At 36.8% G+C, this 22,780-nt stretch overlaps 1 protein-coding gene and 1 pseudogene across 1 annotated transcript in view; both read left to right on the forward strand.

Annotated features, from left to right (window-relative positions):
- Nucleotides 1-22,780, forward strand: part of TFB1M (transcription factor B1, mitochondrial) — a 66,472-nt gene that overhangs the window by 11,506 nt on the left and 32,186 nt on the right. Inside the window, exons 3-4 of the mRNA XM_027602353.1 lie at nucleotides 8,856-8,964; nucleotides 10,525-10,676. Coding sequence (XP_027458154.1) covers nucleotides 8,856-8,964; nucleotides 10,525-10,676 — 261 coding nt within the window. The remainder of the gene's footprint in view (nucleotides 1-8,855; nucleotides 8,965-10,524; nucleotides 10,677-22,780) is intronic.
- LOC113926742 lies at nucleotides 12,883-13,999 on the forward strand (annotated as a pseudogene).

Raw genomic sequence — 22,780 nt, forward strand, 5'->3', positions numbered from 1 at the left:
CACTCTTATTAAGGTCCGTGTGATTGATTATGTTGGGTCCACCCAGATAATCTAGGATAATCTCCCCATCTTGTGATCTTTAATCACATCTGCAATGTCCTTTTTACCATGTAAGGTAATATAGTCACAGGGATTAGGATGTGGACATCTTTGTGGGGCTAGTATGCCGCCTGCTGCAATTTTTATCTATAACTCTGGTTTACTATTTTAGTAATTTATTGACGGTATATGGTTATACATCTTTAAAGTATCCCAATTTATCTTCAAGTAAGAAAATGCCACTTTATGTATAGCATACAAATCTTACAATAGTTAGTGTATTTGTATTTCTCCTTGCATGCCTTTGTACCGTTGTCATACATTATACTTCTCCATATGTTGTAAAGTTCACAAGACAATGTTATTTTTGTTTTAAAAGTCAACTCTATATTAAAGATTTCAGTATAGTTGACTTTTGAACAATGTGGTGGTTAGGGGTGCTAACTCCCACATAGTTGAAAATCCACGTATAACTTTGGACTCCCCAGAAACTTAACTACTGAAGTCTACTGTTAACTAGAAGCCTTACCAATAACCAATCAATTAATGCATACTTTGTGTGTTACGTGTGTTATGTGCTGTATTCTTATAATAAAGTAAGCTAGAGAAAGGAAATGTTATTAAGAAAATCGTAAGGAAGGGCACCTGGATGGCTCAGTCAGTTAGGCATCTGACTCTTGTTTTCAGCTCAGGTCCTGATCTCAGCATGGAGTCTGCTTGTCCCTCTCCCTCTGGTCCTCCCCCTGTGTGTGCCCGTGCTCTCTCTCTCAAAATCTTAAAAAAAAAAAAAATGAAGAGAGAATATATTTACAGTACTGTAAGAAATCTGCATGTAAGTGGACTGACCAGTGCTGTCAAACCCTGTTGTTAAAGGGTCAACTGTAATAAGAAACAATGTTACATATTTACCTATTTGGTTACCTTTTTTTTTTTTTGTATTAAGTAGATTCCATACTCAGCATGGAGCCCAACACAAGGCTCAAACTCACGACCGTGAGAGCAAGACCTGAGCTGAAAGCAAGAGTTGGACGCTCAACCAACTGAGCCACCCAGGTGCCCCCCATATGGTTACTATTTTGAGCACTCCCTCATCCATATTTCCATTTAGTATTTTTTTCTTTCTACCTGAAATACTTTCTTTAGCATTTTTTGTAACTGTGGATCTGTCGGTGACAGAACTTTCAGTGTTTGTATGTCTTAAAAAGTGTTTTGTTTTGCCTTTTTTTTTTTTATTTTTTTTTTAAGATTTTATTTATTTGCGAGAGAGAGAGAATGAGAGACAGAGAGCATGAGAGGGAGGAGGGTCAGAGGGAGAAGCAGACTCCCTGCTGAGCAGGGAGCCCAATATGGGACTCGATCCCAGGACTCCAGGATTGTGACCTGAGCTGAAGGCAGTTGCTTAACCAACTGAGCCACCCAGGCACCCAATTTTGCCTTTGTTTTTGAAAAACATACTGGCAGTTTATTTTCTTTTAGTAGTCAAAAAATGTTGCTCCCCTGTCTTCTCATTTGCATTGTTTCTGACAAGAAATCTGTTGTCATTCTTATCTTTGCCCCTCTGCCTTTTTTCTCTGGCTTCTTTTAAGATTTACTCTCTATCACTGGTTTTGAGCAATTTCATCATGGTGCACCTTGGTGTCCTTTTCTTCATGTTTCTTTTGTGTAGGGCTCCTTGAGCTTCGTGGTGGATCTGCAGGTTTTCCTGCGTTTCCTGCTGTCCAGCATCTGAAAACTGTTGTTTCATCTATTTTGTCCATTTTTATCTGTTTAAACCAGAAGAGACTACCTGGTCTTTTATACTCCATCTTAGAGTAAGAAGCTCTAGGATTCTTCTTAATTATTATGTGCTTATTTCATGGAATTATGGAAACATTAAGTCATGATTATTGATAGTATCACCTCTGAGTTTTATAATAGGTAAACTGATTATTTCTACTTGACAGGCAGGATAGAAAACTCACAGGATTGGTGTCAGATCTCAGAAACAGCACATACTAGCTTTGTGATCTTGAGCTTGCAATTGAACCACTTTTAGCTTCAGCTTTCTCATCTGCAGCATGGGAATAATCGCTATCATTTGTGATCCTTGCAAGGATAGATGGAAATTTATGTAAAGAGATTGGCATGTCAAGAGCCTGGCATATTGCCAGTATTCAGTAAATGGTTGCTATTATAATGATGCCCCTTCTCTGTCATCTTATAAATGGATATATAAATAATTTAGTCATCCCAGCAAAAGGAACTGTTTTTCAACAGAGTTAATAAAACTTGTAAATTCTTTCATCTCTAGCAAATTTTACAAAAGAAAAGATTGCCTTACTTTCTGCTGTGACATGATTACATCACACATGACTCACTTGATACAGCTACAGCTATAGTTAATCAAAACCCAGCAAACAAGTAAAAGGTGGCCTACAGCCAAAGTGCTTTCCTAGTCCACTACAAATTAGAAGTACAGAGATCAGTGCTAGAGGCAGACCCACTGACAACAGCAAGAAGTAACAGTGGCAGAAAAGCTATAAAAAGCAAACATAAAAACTAAAAAAAAAAAAAAAAAAACTCAGTAGTAAGGGATCATAACCATTGAAGCTGTTACTCTACAGGCAACAGTGACCCTGGTCATCAAGAAAAGGATGAAATTGGATTCACTGTTCTCAACTTAAGGAAGAGAATTATGTGATATTGTATGGAAGGATTCTATCTATAAGTTCTTTTTTTTCTTTTCACAAGTTTTTTTATTGAAGTACAATTAACATAGTGTTGTTTTAGTTTCAGGTGGACAGTATAATCAGCAATTCTATACATTTCCCAGTGCTCATCAAGATAATGTACTCTTAATTCTCTTTATCTGTTTCACCTCTTCCCCCACCCAGCTCCCCTCTGCAATGACTAGTTAGCTCTCTATATTTAAGATTCTGATTTTTCTATTTTTCTCTTTTCTGTTTGTTTTTGTTCTTTAAATTCCACATATAAGTGAAATCATATGGTACTTGTCTTTCTCTGACTGACTTATTTTACTTAGCATTATATCCCCTAGGTCCATCTGTGTTGCTGCAAATGTGAAGATTTCATTCTTTTTTATGCCTGAGTAATATTTCATATATATACACCACATCTTCTTTATCCATTCACCTATCCATGGACACATGGGCTGCTTCCATATCTTGGTTATAAATAATGCTGCAGTAAACAAGGAGGTGCATATATCTTTTCAAATTAGTGTTTTACTTTTTGGGAGGTAAATACCCAGTAGTGGAATTACTGGATTTTATGGTAATTGTATTTTTAATATTTGAGGAACTTCCGTACTGTTTTCCACAGTGGCTATACCAATTTGCATTCCCACCAACGGTAGTACACAGGATTCCTTTTTCTCCACATCCTCACCAACACCTGTTATTTCTTGTGTTTTTTATTTTATCCATTCTGATGGGTATAAAGTGATATCTCACTGTGGTTTTGATGTGCATTTCTCGGATTAGCGATGTTGAGCATCTTCTCATTTCTGTTGACCATCTGTATGTCTTCTTTGGAAAATGTTTACTGAGGTCCTCTGCCTATTTCTTAATAGAATAATTTGGTTTTTTTCGGTTGAGTTGTAGAAGTTCCTTATATATTTTGGATATTATGTTTGGTTGATGTTTTCTTTCACTCTGCAAAAGCTTTTTATTTTGGTTAGTCCCAGTAGTTTATTTTTGCTTTTGTTTCCCTTGCCTGAGGAGATGTATCTAGAAAAAATGTTTTTATGGCCAGTGTCAAAGGAATTACTGCCTATGTTTTCTTCTAGGGGTTTTGCGGTTTCAGGTCTCACATTTAGATCTTTAATCCATTTTAAGTTTATTTTTATGTAGGATGTAAGAAGGTGGTAGAGTTTCATTCTTTTGCATGTAGCTGTCCAGTTTTCCAAGCACCATTTGTTGAAGAGATCATCTTTTTCCCCATTATATATTCTTGCCTCCTTTGTAAAAGATTAATTGACCAAAGAAGCATGGTTTTATTTCTGGGCTCTCTATTCTGCTCCATTAATCTCTGTGCCTGTTTTCTTTTTTTTTGTTTTTTTTTTTTTTTGCCAGTTCCATACTATTTTGATTACTATAACTTTGCAGTATATCTGAAAATCTGGGATTGTGTTACTTCCAGCTTTGTTCTTTTTCAAGTTTGCTTTGGCTATTTGCGGTCTTTTGTGGTTCCGTATAAATTTTAGGGTAATTTGTACTAGTTCTGTGAAAAATGTTGGTATTTTGATAGGGATTGCATTGAACCTGTAGATTGCTTTGGGTATTATGGACATTTTAGCAATGTTGACTCTTCTAGTCTATGAGTATGGAAAACCTTTCCACTTGTGTCATCTTCAATTTTTTTCATCAGTGTTTCATAGTTTTCGGAGTATGGGTCTTTCACCTCCTTGGTTAAGTTTATTCCTAGGCATTTTGTTATTTTGGGTGCAGTTATAAATGGGATTATTTCCTTAATTTTTCTTTCTACTGCTTCATTGTTATTCAAAAAAATCATTCACCTTGATCAACTGGGATTTATTCCAGGAATGCAGGGGTGGTTCAGTATTCGCTATTCAATGTGATACATGACATTAATAAGAGAAAGTATAAAAACCACATGATCCTAGATGCAGAAAAAGCATTTGACAAAGAACAACATCCATTCATGATAAAAACTCAACAAAATAGGTTTAGAGGGAACATACCTCGACATGATATTATGAAAAACCCCACAGCTAATGTCATACCCAATAGTGGAAAACTGAGAGCTTTTCCTCTAAGATCAGGAACAAGACAAGGATGTCTATTCTCCCCATTTTTATTTGTTATATTACTGGAAGTCCTAGCCACAGCAACTGGACAAGAAAAAGACAGGACATGATACTATGTAAATTTCTTTTTAAGAAATGTTAACTGCTGGTTGAATAGAAAGTTTACTAAATCAAATCTCTAAATCCTTGACGAGGCTGAGTAAATTAATTTCTGCTATGCGTGTTTGGGTCCTATTTAAAAAACAAAACAAGTTGACTTTTTGAAATCATGCTGTAATCTTCACCTTAAAAGTCTATATTAACATTGTCTTAAATTCTTTTGAATAATAGCATTAGTCTTTTTTATGTGTTCTTTAGAAGAATACAAATTTTGTCTTTCATCTGTCATGTTCTATATTACAGATTCTTTCTCATATAGTTTGCCTAACACTTCTGCCCAGCACTTCAACAATGTTTGGGTTCCTACTATGTAGCAAGTCAGAAAGAAGGTAATACCACCAGGCTGTGTAATTAATGCTTTAGCTCACTGTAGAGTGCTGGTTGCCACGAGCCCCTCATGATGAGAAGGTGGCATAAAACATACAAAATGACCAGTCAGTATAGTTCTTTGTTCTCAAGGAATTTCTAGTTGTGTCTAAGTTCCAAGAGTTGCATAAATTATTTCCTCATCAGATTAGATCACCAACAAATTACCTAGGTGGACCATAGTTACTTGCCTCCTGTGGAAAAGCTATCTCTAAGACCTTGACTTAGAAGAGAGAGATTTTTTAAATCACCAAATGAATTCTCCTGCATTTGTTTCCTCATTTTTATTAAAGGCATTCGCCATTATTTTGTTCCCTATATCCCTTATAAAACTTAATGCTACAAAAAAACCATTTTCTCTCTTGGGGATTTAGTATAATTATTTCCAGTAGACACTAAAAATTCTGTAATTCAGTATATAAATTGTGAGTTAACACCTCTAGGATTTAAATACATGCTTCTCCTTTTCATGGTTTGGTTTTCTGTTTCTTCTTTTACAGCCTTAGCTAATGAATGCCTTTTACTCTAAGGTGACTTAAATCTCATTTTGGAAGCTACAGGATTGAAAACTAAAATAAAAATGATAGAACAATTTAAGAGTGTCTGTAAAAATACTCATTTGGCTGTAATCAAGTGCTTGCATTCATAGTAGGCTGTGCCTTTGGGCACATTATGAGCTAACACCATCAGGGTTTTAAAGTGTAATGTAGCAGTATTCTTGAAGGGCTATAACAGTGATCTTTCCCACCTCTCCACCATCCCCCAAATATTGTCAGGATAATGAAAACATCTTTCTCTATTAGTGGTTGGTAAGAAAGTGTTCATGTGTCATTGCTGAATATCATTAGGTGTTTAAATGGCTGTTGTCTGTAATCATACTATAATTTCAGTTTGTATAGTGTTTTTTCCCCCCATAATTGTTTCAAGGACTTCACTTAAAGCTGTGGTCACCAATATTCATTCCTTCTGCAGTGGGGAGTCTGAAAGGGGACGACCAAGCTACAAAGTGGTCTTAAAAGATGTACCTTTTAAAGAATGGGAGGATTTGCTTCGTCATTGACTGAGACTTAAGCCTGAAGGGGCATCCAAAAGAAATAGGATAGAAATGCAACTTTAAATCTAGGAAAGGAAGGTTAATGTGTGTTACATCAGTTTTCTGGTATGCAGCTATATGTGTCATTGTAGAAAAAAATGAACATTTCAAACGTGGTTATCAGAGCATGTATATTAATGCCAAAGAGCCAAGTTTACATTGTTTTGTTGTAGTCTTAATTACTAATTATTACTTTCTATATATTGATATTATGAAGCATAAGCTTTTAGTTCTTCTGCCTTTCTGTTTTTGGTATGCTAATTTGTTTTAATTATGTGAAGCATAATTATAGAAAAAAACATTCTTCATTGATAGTAAATGCTATTAAATACACAGTTTTTATATAGTAAGAACCTGTCCTACAGAGAACTAGCTCCTTTTTTATTCATAGTGTATTGAGGATATTATGTTTTTGATGATTTATTGTCTGGAACTCATCAGATTAAGTTTTAGCAAATCTTGGTAATTTAAAATAATCCATAAGTACATTAATATCAGAAGTACGCAGTTATTTTTGCTAAACTACCATGATGAAACGTACTAAACTAGATGATTCCCAAATTGAAAATGTTTAGCTTCTTACCAGTATAAGCATTTGAGCTCTGAATTTCCGAAATGTTACTTATATAATTCTACCTGATTTATCAGTGAAATAAATCTTTGCAAGTTTCTTGACCTTACAGATTTTGGGACCCTCAAATCTCGGTCTGGGAGGGGAAGGTTCCAGTTTTACAGTTGGTCATTCACTTATCAAAAAATGTGAAGCACCTACTGTGTGCTGTTGTAGCTGCAAGGGACATTAAAGTAGATGAGAAACAGATACTACCCTTAAGGAGCATATGTTATTACATGGGAAAGAAGCTTCTCTGTACACAATCACAATATAGTATGTTATAAATGCTGTAAAGAAGCATATGCGAGACATAGCATTAACCCAAAGGCAGGAGTAATCTACAAACTGGGTGCTTGGGTCCAGGGTCTCCTCTCTGGCTTCTGTGATGTTTCTTTCATCCTTCCTATCAGTTGCCAGAATTAGGCAAGGGAAGGGTTAGTAGAGAGAATCAGATTTAACTGAGCTAGAGGAGTAAGGGGTGCTCAGGGCAGAAGTTCCCTGATTTGGAGCCAAGGGTGTCTGAGCTCCTTGAGATGAGACTTGATGTGGAAAGAGGGTCACCTCTTCTTTATAATCTATATTAGCAGGGATGTTTGTTCTCATCAGTTGCATTCACTCCTGCATTTTAAACTTTGTAAGCGTCAGGGACTGCATCTGGGTTGGGATTTTGGAGTTTTTTGTTTTTTGTTTTTAAGCCAAGGACTTTAAGAATAAGTTTTGTGTTGGGTACAGGGGCCCTTAAAGCAATACAAATATATAGATGGCTTAGTTTCAAGGCGCTTTTCATATGGGTGCCAACACTTTAGTACTGTGAGAGCATTTCTCAAAGTATGGTGCTAAGGTAGATAAAATGAAGAAAAATAAGAAAGAAAAGGGTACTTCCCCCCCCCCTTTTTTTTCCTTTTATACTTAGACTAAAGGAAGAGGAATGAAAACAAGTGGTTGGAAAGTAGAAATAGGCTAGAAGGTAGCTATTGGTAAAACATGCGGGATAGTTAATTCATTAGGTTGAAAGTGCCTGTGGATCAAGAAATAGTAAGATTAGGAATGTCAGGGGAGTGTCTCGGTGCCACATGTAGCTTGGCAATGACAAATGACTTTCTACTTGATTTGAATCTACTGGTAGATTAGGTTATAGCTCTTGGTAATATGTAAAATTCTTTGTATGTATTTAGGCTATAAAGATTTATTGAATTAAGTTCATCTTTATGATATATTCCCAAATAGTTCTCAATATTTTAATGTCCTTAGTCTATAATTTAAAAACTTGGAGATAGAGGGGCACCTGAGTCGCTCAGTCGGTTAAGCCTTCTGCTCAGCTCATAATCTCCAGGTCCTGGGATCGAGCTCCAAGTCAGGCTCCCTGCTGTTTCTCTCTCTCCCTCCCTCTGCCCCTACTCCCTGCTCATTCTCCCTCTCTCTCAAATAAAAATCTTAAAAAAAAATACAAAAAACCTTGCAGATAGGAGTTGAGTTTTTGCTAAATCTGTACAGAAATGCAAGTTATTCTGGGGGTCAGAATTATGTTAATATATTATTTGTGAAATTATAAGCTATTGCTCTACTATAATCTGTTACCATCACAGGTCATTCATATGTGTTAGAAATGAAACATCAGGATTGTCTATTGCAGTAGACACGGTGTACTCTTAGTTCATTAGTGATCACTCTTAGTCTCTGCCTTTTCATACTGATTTGATGCACAGATCTGAAGTAAAAAATATATATATATAGAGAGAGAGAGAGAGTATGTGTGTGTGTGTGTTTCACTATCCTCTAAAGTATGAGCTCATTTTATTGACCTTTTTGTAAATTAGATGCTTTCTGATGCAGCACCTGGAAAACTGAGAATTGTCCATGGAGATGTGTTGACATTTAAGATAGAAAGGGCTTTTCCAGGAAGTCTTAAAAGACGGTGGGAGGATGGTAAGTGATTTGGGGTTTTTTATTATTTTCTTTTATTATTTATAGTACAAATATTTATGTTATTATATGTTACAAATGTTATTATACATTTATATTAAATATTATCAGAACAGAATTAAATAGGTGCTATGCATTGTAATTTTTTCTTTTTTCCAAAATAATAAATCTAATTCCTTTTTTTAAATTCTAATTTACTTGTCTCATATTTTTTAAATGTTCAGAATTCTCTTCAAATAAACTTGCTATTTTTATGATACCATGTAAGGATGGGATAAACTATGACTGTTAACTTTTTCCAAATGGTGAAAAAAGAAATGTTTTAGTAAACCACGCCCCATCTAATTTCCATGGTCTCACATTCAGTGACCAGCCAAGGCACTCTTCATCTGTAGACTGTTTATTGGGTACCTGCTATGTTCCAGCTCGCTGGGACACATAGATAGGTGGGGTGTATTACTTGCCTGTGAAACCCATCAAAGCAGATGCAGGTGCTACTGTGGGCCTCCATCTAACTGCCTCCTGTCTCCGGCCTCTCCACGGCCGGGCTTCTTCAGAGAGGTCGGCACTGCCTGTCCCCGCCTTCCAACATGCCATTCTCTTCTAAGCACACTGACTCCAGGTTTCCAGCCTTGCCCCAGCCATGCTGGAGTCACACTGACCTCCTGATTTCCTCTTCAGACCTTATCTGACTGAGCTCTCAGGCATTTATGTGACTGTTGCCTACTCTGTTCCAGAGGTTATCTCTGCTCCTGTCTTCCCTGATACCAGGTTCTCCTGTTCTTCCTTTTACATTGTGTGAGCTTTCTGTAGCTATTCTTTGCTGGTGGTTATTTTTCCACCCACCTCCTCTTAGATGTTGTTTCTGAGATTTTTCTTTTTTGAGCATCTTCCTCGTGCTACAGATTGGCCTGAAGGACTTTGCTCCTGTGGTTTCACTGACCACGTGTATATCGCAGACACTTCCGTCTGTATATGCAGCCAGTATCCCCTTCCTGGGCATCTGACCCTCTAACAGCATCATCTAGGTGCAGATACTTGGACCATATCATGTCCAGATCAATTGTCTTTTTCCTCAAACCAAGTCTTTTTCATATTTTTCCTAAGCTGAAAAACCTAAGGACTTTGAGCAGTAATTAAGGTAGAATTTTTTTCTTTTCTTTTTTTTTTTTAAGATTTTATTTATTTATTTGACAGAGATACCGCGAGAGAGGGACCACAAGCAGGGGGAGTGGGAGAGGGAGAAGCAGGCTTCCCGCAGAGCAGGGAGCCCAACACGGGGCTCGATCTCAGGACCCTGGGATCATGACCTGAGCTGAAGGCAGATGCTTAACGGCTGAGCCACCCAGGTGCCCCTAGAATTTTTTTCTTAATAATTCAAAGCTGATTGTAAGAAAATACTGCTTTTGAAGAATAAATGGACTGAAAAATACTTAGCCATATCTTTTTATATATTTTTGTTTGATACTATTAGTATGCAGTTTGATTTTACTCTTAGCTAAAATTGTATTCAGAATCCATTAATAAAATCGTTACAGGTTGTTTTTTTCTCCTGCTTACCAGATCCTCCAAATGTACATGTTATTGGAAATCTGCCTTTTAATGTATCAACTCCGCTGATTATCAAGTGGCTTGAAAATGTTTCTTGTAGAGGTGGACCTTTTGTTTATGGCAGAACCCAGATGACGTTGACTTTTCAAAAGGAAGTGGCAGAGGTGAGTTTTAACTTTTTTTTGGCTATTTTATCACATGATCAAATTCCAGAACACAATAATACTGCATTTTTGTCACAGACTATGTTTTCTAAGTTAATACTCCCATTACACGCACAAAGCAACAACAGCTCAACCAAAAGTTAAACCTGTAATGATGATGACAGGCGTAACTGCTCTAAGCTCTCCATGGAGAACATGAATGATGTGCCGCCAGCCAAAAAGGCAGTGTAGTCCATGCTGGGACTCAATAGGGCCATAGAACAATTAGAGACAGATAAAACCTGTGGGATATTGGTGATACAGGAATACATAAGGATTGGCATATGATATGTTGAAATTGATATATTGAACTTAATAAGTTCATATCAATGAGAAAAACATTTAACTAATGATAGTTAAAGAATGTAGTAATTGATTTGGAGAGAGGGAAGGGGGTTGGCATCTCATTATGCCGTACGTAGGCTTTTCCTTAATCCCCTCCTTCAGCTGTGCCTGCTGTGCCTGCATTCCCATGACAGGAGTGTTCCAGGTTCACTCTCTAGAAAATAATCCTACAGGGTAGGCAAGGGCAGTTTGTGAGCTCCAGAGGTTTAATGAGGGGATCTGCAGACCATTAAGTGTTTTTTAAAAATTTTTATTATGACCTACAAATACAGAAGAGTATATGACGTATTTGTGTGGCTTAAGAAGAAGAATACCCGAGTCCCCACCACTCGAGTCAGTGGTTACGGTCCCAACATCTTTGACACCCCCTTGTATGCTCATTGTGATGTGATCGTATCTCCTGTTCTCCAGCTGCTATTAAGGTAATCAGTACCATGAATTTGGGACTTATTATTCCCTGCTTAGTTTATCCCATAGATTCTTAGCTGTATAATTAATATACTTTAGTTTTCTCCATTTTTGAACTTATGCAAATGGATTCATACAGCATGTATTCTTTTTATCCTGATCACTCATGCTGCTCATAGCTGTAGTTTATTTGTGTAGCTAGATACTACCCACTCTTTGACTAACTCATAATTTATCTGTCCATTGCCCTGTTTTAGAACTCTGAATTAGTTTTAGTGTTTGTTATTACAAACAAAACTGTCATGAAGATTCTTCTATTTATGTCAGCTAGAGCACACAGGCAAGCTTTCCTTAGAGTATATATCCAGAAGTGGCAGTGCTGGATCATAAGTTCTGCAAATCTTCACTTTTGCTAGATAATGCTAAATTGTTCTCTGAAGTCATTATGCCTGTTTATATTCCCACCAAATGTGTGTAAGTTCATTTTGCTCCATATCCTTGCTAGTACTTGCAGTTGCCATTTGTGTGATTTGGTTAATCAGAGCTGAATGGTGTGTCATTATGGTTTTATTTTGTCTTTTGCTGATTTTTTAATCAGATTGAGCACCATTTTGCATGTTTATTGACCTTTTAGATAACCTCTTTTTTGTGAAGTGCTTGCCCTTTGTCCATTTTTCTGTTAGATTGCTTGTCTTTTTCTCATTGATTTGGAGGAGTTCTAACATATTTTTCATACTTGTCTTTTATTAAATGTATTGCAGATTTCTTCCACTCTTTGCATGTTATTGTCTTTACAGTGTCTTTTGAAGAGCAGATTTTTTTTGTTTGTTTCAAAGATTTTATTTGAGAGATAGCACACTAGAGAGACAGAGCACGAGAGAGTGTACAAGCAAGAGCAGCGGGGAGGGGCAGAGGGAGAAGCAGACTCCTGTCTTCGGGCTCAGGCTCCATGTGAGGCTTGATCCCAGGACCCTGGGATCATGACCTGAGCCAAAGGCAGAGGATTAACCAACTGGGCCACGCAGGTGCCCCGAAGAGCCGATGTTTTTAATTGTAAATTTATGGTTAGTGTTTTTTGTGTCTTATTGAAAAACTCCTTTTATATCCTGATATCGTGAAGATACTCTTCTGTGTTATCTTCTAGAAGTTTTATTGTTTCATCTTTCACATTTACATCTGTAATCCACTTGGGATTGATTTTTGTGTGTGGTTGAAAAAGAAGCCAGTTTTACTGTTTTTAATATATGATCCAAACGAACCTAGCACCAGTTATTGGAAAGTGTTTTTCACTGACCTCTATCAACACCTCTAATGTAATGACAAAGCCTATATAAGCATTGGTCTGATTGGAGACACCAAGAAGAAAGATTGTGTGAAATCTAGGAAACAGAAGGCCCAGTACAGAAGATAGAGCATGGAATCCTCAGAAGAACATTCAATTCACATCAAAGCAGAGCAAGAATTTGGTAAAATATCTATCATGTTTGTATAAACTGAAAGAATAGTTACATAAGTTAGGGAGAGTGTAGGATTGAATTAGTGATAAATGAACAGAAAAGTACAGTAAGGATTGAAGCAAATAAAGTATATCACTATTAGAGGAGTAAAAATATTGGCAAACCTATAACTGTTTATTTTGGAAACCTAAGGAAAAAAGAGGGACCTATATAAAAATAATCACAAAGCTTTACTGAAGAGTCTCAAAAGATCACTTGAGATAAACCAAGAGAAATAGAGCCCTGGAAGAAAAAAATGAGTGTTATAAAGATGCTTCATTTTTTCCAAATTATGTTTTTTCAATAACATCTTGAAATGTAGTGAAGTTCCCAGGATCATCTTGAGGAATGGACCTGCAAGAATGGATAAGAAATTTTGAAAAAGAAGAGTGATGAAAGAAGGCTTGCCTATGAGGTGTTAAAATGTATTATAAAGCTCTAATAATTGAAGTACTGTGACTCATGAGACAGAGTAATTTGAAGGCTCAGATTCAGGCAACTTCATATTTGATAACGATCGGATCATACATCAGTAGAAACAAAAAAGAAAGAAAAAAATTATTTAACAGATGCTTGAATATTTGGTTAACTCCCATGAAGCCATTTAATAGTTCACCATACATAAAAATTAAATAAAAAATAAAAGTAACTTACCATCATAAAAATTCCAGTTACTGGAGCCCACCAGACACAGTCTGGGGCACCAGCTCTGCTGCTGCTGCTGTCACTGTGGCCCATTACAGAGCCGCCCACTTGAAGCACGAGCAGCTCTGGAGGTACTTGAAGTCAGGGGTGCTGACCAAGAAGGTATTGTGGTAGTCTTATATGAAGAACCAGGGAAACCTAATAGTGCTTTGGACTTTTTAAAGCGTCAGTTAGAAGCTGCTAACCCAGAAAATCCAGATATAGAGCTGCTTCACCTAGAATTAGCAGAAATGAAAGAGAAATATAAAGCTATTGTAGAAGAAAATAAAAAACTGAACACAAAAGCTTGCTCAGTATGAACCACCTGAGGAGAGGAAGTGTACTGAATAGGATTCTTCTCAGTTGAAAAGACACTGAGAAAGTGGTTTTGTATGACTTGAATAGTTTGTGTAGTATATAATCTTTTATGAACAAATGCTCTTGATATATTGACATATCTTGATATATTGAACTTACCTGCATCACACTTTATTCTAAACACATTTCCTTAGAAGCACCAATAATAATATAAAAAAAAAATTCCAGTTACCATGTCTTCAAATTCATTGCTCTTTTTTGCAGTGTCTAACCTGTTGTTAATTTTACTTAATTTATTTTTCATTTCAGATATTTTATTTTTACTTCTAGAAATTCCATTTGGGTCTTATATTTTCCCTTACCTCATTATGTTCATGCTTTCCTTGGCATCTTTGTGCATATGTGTAATATTTATAATAGCTGTTTGAAGGTCTTTGACTATTAATTTCACTACCTCTGTTATTTCTGTACTATTTTACAGTTCCCCCCCCCCCACCCCCTTCCTATGGGTCCTGTTTTTTTCTGCTTCTTTGCAAGCCTGGCAATTTTTGACAAGATACTAGATTTTGTGAGGTTTTGTTTTGTTTTAATCTTGTTGAGGGCTGGATCTTGTATTGGGTTGAGTAGTGGGTTTTACTCTGGCACATAGAGATAAGTCACTTGCAGATTGGTTTGAAGTTTGCTTTTAAGCTTTGTTATGACAGGTTCTTAGCAGCCTTTAATCTGAGGCTAATTAAGTCCCGTGACTAAGTCACAACCTGAGGAATGCATTCAGTGCCCTGTGTATTTCAAGAGTTCTTCACTTGGCTGTTGGGAGTGCAAACTATTTCTAGTCCTCTGTGAGCTCCATTTTGTCATATTTTCTGACATACTGACATACAGTACTTTCTCCAGCCTCCCAACCTCATGCACTTACAGATCAATTCTCAGCCAAAGATTTGAAAGTATCCCTCTGAATATCTCAGGAGTTCTCTCTCACTTCCTCCCTCCCATTCCCCTCTCTCTCTCTCTCTCTGTGTTTCCATATCCAGTAGTCTTCCTCACAAATTCTGGCTGCCTTGGCCTCCCAGAGCTCTGGCCTCTGTCTTCTCACATCGAGGAGACCTCTGGGCTCTATACTCCTGCCTGTGCTGCAGCCTGAGTATGGCTTCCAGGCTGCAAGCTAGGCAGTCAGAATGCTCACCTTGTTTCTTATTTGCCTGTGTGGTAACGATAATAATGATAATATCAACTATTACTTATGGAATGCCTACTAATAGCCACTTTACATGTTTTTTTATTTAAGCCTCATAGCCACCTAATGAGATAGGTATTTTTTAATTGACATTGACAGACAATGTTACCTTAGTTTCACATGTACAACATGGTGATTCAACAACTCTGTATGTTATGCTACGTTCACCCCAAGTATAACTACTGTCTCAGTATACAATGCTATTGCAGTTAGCACTAACTGTATTCCCATGCTGTACCTTTCATCCTTGTGACTTACTAGCTTTTGATAGAAAAGAATACTGAGGGGCGTCTGGATGGCTCAGTTGGTTAAGTGTCTGACTCTTGATTTCAGCTCAGGTCATGATCTCAGAGTTGTAAGATTGAGCCCCGCGTCTGGCTCCACACTGGGTGTGGAATCTGCTTAAGATTCTCACTCTCCCTCTCCTTCTGCCCTTCCACCCCCCCCCCCCAAAAAAAAGAATACTGAAGCTCAGGGATTTTCATTATCAATTTTGTTCGTCTTTTCAAAGAACCAGCTCCTGGTTTCATTGATCATTTCTATGGTTTTTATTAGTCTCTGTTTCATTTATTTTTGCTCTGATCTTCATTACTTCCTTCTTTCTGCTAGTTTTGGGCTTTGTTCTTTTTCCAGCTCCTTTAAGTATAAGGTTAAATATATGAGATTTTTCTTATTTCTTGAGGTAGGCCTGTTTCTCTATAAACTTCCCTTTGGAACTGCTTTTGCTGCATGCCAGAGATTTTGGGATGTTGTATTTCCATTTTCATTTGTCTCAAGGTATTTTTTTTATTTTCTCTCTGATTTCTTTATTGACCCATTGGTTGTTTAATAGTATTTTTTTTTAGCCTTCACAGGTTTGTATTTTTTCGTGTTTGTTTTGTTTTGTTTTTTTTAAGATTTTATTTGAGAGAGCGGAAGCACAAACAGCGGCAGGGAGGGGCAGAGGGAGAGAGAGAATCTCAAGCAGACTTCTCCCTGAGCATGGAGCCCGACGTGGGGCTTGATCTCATGACCCTGAGATCATGACCTGAGCCAAAATCAAGAGTTGGACCCTTAACCAACTGAGCCACCCCGGCACCCCTCCAGGTTTTTTTTTTTTTTTATTGTAATTGATTTTTTGTCTCCTATCATTGTGGTTGGAAACTGCTTGATAGGATTTCAATCTTAAATTTATTGAGACTTGTTTTGTGTATCAACAAGTGATCTGTCTTGGAGACTGTTCTGTGTGCACTTGAAAAGAATGTGTATTCTACTGTTTTTAGATGGAATGTTCTGTGTATATCTGTTAAGTGCATTTGGTCTAATGTATCATCCAAAGCCACTGTTTCCTTGTTGATTTTCTGTTTGGGTGAAATATCAATTTTGATATAAGGGAGGTATTAAAGTCTCCTACTATTATTGTACTACATTTTGTCCCTTTGTGTCTTTTAATATTTGCTCTATATATTTATATGCTTAGGTGCTACTATGTTGGGCGCATAGATATTTACAGTTGTTCAACCTTGTTGGAATGGATCCCTCTGTTACTAACACCCTTCTTTGTCTTTTGTTAGTCTTTGTTTTAAAGTCTATTTTGTCCAGTGTTAAGTACTGCTACCCAACTTTTTTTCTTTCACTTTCATTTGATGGAATATCTTCTATCCCTTCACTTTAAGTCTGTCTTTAGGTCTGAAATGATTCTCTTGTAGGCAGCATATAAATGGGTCTTATTTTTCTGTCTGCTTGTCACCTGGTGTCTTTTGATTGGAGAATTTAGTCCATTCACATTTAAAGTAATTATTGATAGGTATGTACTTACTGTGATTTTATTCCTTGTTTTCTGGTTTTCTTTCTAGTTCTCTCTTCTCTTGCCCTCTTCCCTTCTGATTTGATGACTTTATTCAGTGTTGATCTTTTATTCCTTTTTTCTTGATTTTTTTTGTGTATCATTTGTTTTGAGATATATATGTATGTATGTATATATCAAAAGAGGTTGATATATAACAATCTATGTATATAGTCATCTACTTAAGTTGATGGTTGCTTAAGTTTGAACATACTCTAAAAGCATTACTGTTTTATCCCCTGCCCATGTTTTATGTATTTGATGTCATATTTTATATCTTTTTATGTTGTGTATTCCTAATTATAGGTACAGTTGATTTGATTACTTTTGTCTTAACCTTCATACTAGCTTTATAAAAGGGATTGATCTACCTTTAATGTATAATATTTGCTTTTTCAGTGAAATTTTTTATTTTATGATTTTCTTCTTGTTACAGTATTTTCTTTTCTGCTTAAAGAAGTCCCTTTAACATTTCTTGCAAGGCTGGTTTAGTGGTAATGAACTCCTCTAACTTTTGTTTGTTTGGGGACTCTTTATCTCACTTTCAATTCCGAATGATAATCTTTCTTGCTGGGTAGAGATTCTTGGTTGTAGGTTTTTTTTCTTTAGGCACTTTGAACGTATCATGTCTTCTGGCCTTCAAATTTTCTGAAAAATCAGCTCTTATGGATGTTTCCTTGTGCATAACTAGTTGCTTTTCTCTTGCTGCTTTTAAGATTCTCTGTCTTTAATTTTTGAGATTTTAATAATGTGTCTCCTTGTGTACCTCTTTGGGTTCATCTTGTTCAGAGATATCTGTGCTTCCTGGACCTGGGTTTCCTTTCCCAGATTAGGTAATTTTTCAGTTATTATTTCCTAAAATTGAGTTTTCTTCCCCTTTCTCTCTTTTTGTGGTATCCCTTATGGTATGCTTGATGTTGTCCCAAAGGTCTCTTAACCTGTCCTCATTTTTTCCATTCTTTTTTCTTTTTGCTGTTCAGCTTGAATGATTTCCATTACCCTATCCTCCTGATCACTGATCTGTTCTTTTGCATCCTCTAATCTGCTGTTGATTCCCTCTGTTGTATTTTTCATTTTGGTTATTGTATTCTTCAGCTCTGATTTGTTCTTTTTTTATATTTTCTATCTTTTTGTTGAAATCTCCTCTGAGTTTATCCACTCCTCTCCCAAGTTTGATGAGCATCTTTATAATTATTACTTTGAACTCACAATTTAGGTAGATTGCTTATCTCTTTTCCATTTAGCTCTTTTCTGAGATTTTGTCTTGTCCTTTTGTTTGGAAGCCATTCCTTTGTCTGCTCATTTTGTCTGTCTGTATTTGTTTCTGTATAAATTAGGTAGGTCAGCATTGACTCCTGGCATTGAAGGCTTGGCCTTATATGGAAGGTGTGCTGTGGGGCCTAGAAACATGGTCACCGGAACCAAGTGCTTTAGGGGTATCCCCTCTGTCGGCTGTGTGCACCCTTCTGCTGTGACTGGGCCATGATTCCAGCAGGTACACTGGCGGGCAGGGGTATCCCCTGCCCACTTTCCCAGTAGGAGTTGCTTTTAGAGGCAACAGTCTCCACTGAGACTCTCTACTAGGTGTGCGGGACAGGAGCCAAGGAATGTCTGCCAGGAAGGTGGGTTTGGCAAGACAGGTCTGCAGGGGAATTCTGGGTTAGGGCAAGCAATGCTAGCAAGGTATACGGATAGTGTCAGACTGGTGCCCACCAGCATCAGATGTCTAGGCTGAAGGAGGGCAAGAATAGTGCTTGCCAGCATTTCTATTCTTGGATAAAGTTCTTTTAGAACCCTGCCCTTTTGGCATGCTCCCTAAAACTAGTCAGTAAATTTCCTTTATGTATGGCCCAGGCACCTTTCAAACTGCTGCCTCAGTCGTGGGTCTCAGAACAAGTGAGATTGTGTGTGATCCCTTTAAGCATGGATTCTGTTTCCTCTAGCTCTCCAGTTCTCCTGAAGTTAAGCCCAGCTGATTTTCAAAAACAAGTTATGGGAGCTTATCTTCCTGTGCAGATCCCCAGGGTGGGGGGGTGCTTGGTATGGGGCTGTAACCTCTCACTTTTCAGGAAGGACCTTTGCATCTATGATATCCCCTCCCACTTTTGGGTCTCAGTTCCAGGGTTTGGTTCCTCTCCTGAACGCGTCTTTGTCCCTTTTTCCCTTCTTGTTGTGGCTTTGTCTTTATACTTACAGCTAAGAGGTGTTCTGCAAGTCTTCAGGTCATTCTTAGGGAGAATTCCTCTATATGTAGCTGCAGCTGTGGTGTGTGATGGAAGGAGGTACGCTCAGGATCCTCCTACTTTGCCATACTATTACCTTCTGCCTGTCTGAAGATATTTTTGGTTGTCACAACTGGGGGGTGCTTTTGGTGTCTAGTGGATAGAGGTTGGGGATGCTGGTAAACATCCTTCAGTACACAGGATAGCCCCTCACAGCAGAAAATTACTCCACATTTACCAGCCCAAAATGTCAGTAATGCCAAGGATAGGAAACTTTGCTTTAGAGTATTTAGCCATAAAATCTTTTTCTTAAGTAGTCTTAGAATTTTCCATCACAAAAATGTAGGACCCTTTTGTGTTTGTTAGGAACACTACATCGTTACCACTCTCCCAGGATCAGTGTCATTTCCTGCTCATGAATCTGTTAACTCTCTTCTGTATGTTTGAGTTGAGCCCATATTAATAGTTTTCTTTGTTTCCTCAGCCTTTTGATTTGTCCTTGGGCTTTTATTTTTCTCAGATAACATGATTATTATGTTATTTCTGTTCTTGAGTAACACAATAGAGATGCAAAACACTATGTACTCTAATTCTTTTGGGGGGAAATGCAAAGGAACAGAGGCTTAAGAGGTGGAGTAATATTTTCAGTGACTCAGAATGTCAGTTGTTATTAATAATAGTGTTGCTTTAACTTCACCACATGCAATTATTTTTCTTTAACCAAAAAAAAAAACCAATGTTGATTTTAGTTAAATTCTAGTATGAATATTGAGAAGAGTTTATATTGAGTCTATAATTTATGGAATGCTTTATAAGTTAACACTGATCTTCTGAGCAGTTTTCACATTTTGCAAGTGAAAGTTTCAACAGGAGACTATATAGCAGCATTTTCTTATATAACTTTTGTTTGCTCTTGACACTATCATATCTGTAATTTTATATTCCACAGATAGCACTTTTAAACATTCACTTTGCTTGGCTTTGTGAGTTATAGAACAGAAGTAGATGAACACAGTCTTCTTCCCTTCTCTCTAGGTCTTCAGGGTCTAAATAGAAGAATTCAGCTTACACACATTAAAGAACATATAGACAGTATGAAGTTACAGCTCATAAAATAGAATCAGATTGTGTAGCAGTAAATGAGACCTTAACCAATCTCATCTAACCTCATTTTATAGATGATGAAACTGAGGCTCAGAGTAGTTTAATGTCTTCCAGAAGGTCATGGAGCTAGTTACAGGGAAAGCTGAACTTGAAAACAGGTCATATGTTTTCTGCTGAAGTCATGATGTTCATGTTCTCCACGTGACTGGATCTGTGGTCTTTCTTTCTGGGTCCAGGATTAACCTCTTTATGTCCTCCCATCTTCAGGGGACCCTGGGTATTTAATGGTCACATCAGTAACAGGGAGGGAAGGAGTCACCTCACCAGTAATTATATAGTTTTCATTGTCCCTGATACTTGGCTGTGTAGCTTCTCAAGAATAAGCCTAATTTTTCTACTTAAAATCATTTTAGATGAATAAGGCAGAAACACTGTCCTGTGGAGTCTTTGACCCCTTGTTTTTCTTTTACTAAGTCAGAATGCTTTTAAAATTTCAAGGGTTAGGGTTTCCTTTTACTGAAAAATTAACTGGTTTGGTTTCCTGGCTTTTGTTGTTTGTTAAAATCCTTCATCTTGTAATGGAGTTCGAATTTTCATAGCTTTACATATAACCTATCACAGAAATATTAAATTATGTTTGAATGGTTAATTGACCATTTAATGCTTGTGCTAGTTTTAAATGAAGTCTTTTGCAGAGCTTTTTGCTCTGCGGCTTGAATTATTCCATAATGAATGCAGGACAGGTATGTGTGTGCTGCTTTCTTCTAAATTCAGATATCCGATTCACACATTTTCATCTCCACAGCCTACGTGTATTTGCTGCAAAGTTTGGATGGGTCAGGCTTCCCTGGCAGGAGTGAACGCCTAGTGCTCTAAGTGAAATATACTTAAACATGTCTTGATGCCCAGAGTGTTTTACCCTGCATGCCTCCTTTGTTTACTTTTGGGTTAAAGTGATTTTTAAAATTTTGTTGAATTCATCAGTGAAAACACCGTTGACATGTAAAATAAAATGTTGGGAGAGAATTCAGCATGAAATAATTTTCAAGTGTAGACTTTTTATTTTGTTTTATACTTTAATTTTGTGGTTATGTTCATGCTGGATTTTAGTTTTACACAACTGCTTTGAAGTATGCCAGTTGTACAGTGCACTTTGAATTTTTTGCTTTCATGCCAGTGGTACAGTTAAGCTCCAAAAGAAATTTATGAAGAGCTAGAAATATTTTTTACCATTTGATCCATAAGTTTATTCTTTAAATATGTGCTTCCCGTGTTTGTTTTGATACTTGTTTGAGAATATATACATTTCTTGGTTTTACAGTTTAGTAAGGAAGAATTTACTTTATCATTTATACTAAAGCAGCTCATCACTTGTCCTGAACTCAGCCTCCCAATAACTTCAGATGTCTAAATATAAATAAGAGGCAGGTAATTTGAAAAGAGGGATGAGGTGGAGGGATGGCTTCTGAGTAACAAAATAGATGCTACAAAATCTACAGCTTTGCCCATAGGAAATTTTCTGAGCATCTCAGTTTAAAACCTATTTTTTAAATCTTACTTAAGGCAAAGCTCTTACAAGCTAAATTATGTGGTTTGTAATGTTGACCCTGTATCATTTACAAGAGGTTTAGAATACCCAGTGAACTCTAAGAACATGAGAGGCAGGATACATTTTTTAAAAATCAGTGCACCTAATTTTTTTAATTCAATTTTGACATATTGCCATATTTTTCATGTCTTTTTTTAAGAAATAAAATATTGTAGATATGCTTGGTACTCTCTTTTATCCCCTTTGTTTCTCTCCTATTATACTCTCTTAAAATGGATATTCATCATTCCCAGGCATTGATAGATACACACACACACACACACACACACACAGAGGAAGCCATAAGAAATAATGTTTTGAAGTTTTTATATAAATGGAATCATACTCTACATATTTTCTGCCCCTTCATTATTTTCTGTTTGGGGATCTATGTTGGTAACACCTTTTACTTCTTCCTGTCAATGGCCTTTATGTTTTTCTACCTTTTTTGAAGCTATGCATGTACAGTGTTACAGTTAACATTCTTACACAGTATTTCCTCATGTGAGTATATAAACTGTTCTGTACAATATATTCCTAAAGGTAGACTTAAAGGGTTAGGAGGGTGCACTCAACTTCAGCTTTCCTGTATATATTGTCAAATTGTAGTCTGAAGTGCTTGTACCAGTTGCCCTTCTCACTAGCAGTAAATGGGAGTTCCTCTGGCTCCATATATTCACCAATTCTAGGTTCTGCCAGGTTCTTTTTTGTTGTTTAAATTTTGTTCATTTCACGGATATGAAATTGTGTCTCATTAGAATTTAAATTTGTATGTCCCTCATTTGTAATGTGGTTGAGCATAGTTTATGGTTATGGTTCATTTGGGTGCTCTTATCATATT

Source organism: Zalophus californianus, chromosome 7 (genome assembly GCF_009762305.2).
Source record: "Zalophus californianus isolate mZalCal1 chromosome 7, mZalCal1.pri.v2, whole genome shotgun sequence".
Taxonomy (NCBI): Eukaryota; Metazoa; Chordata; class Mammalia; order Carnivora; family Otariidae; genus Zalophus; species Zalophus californianus.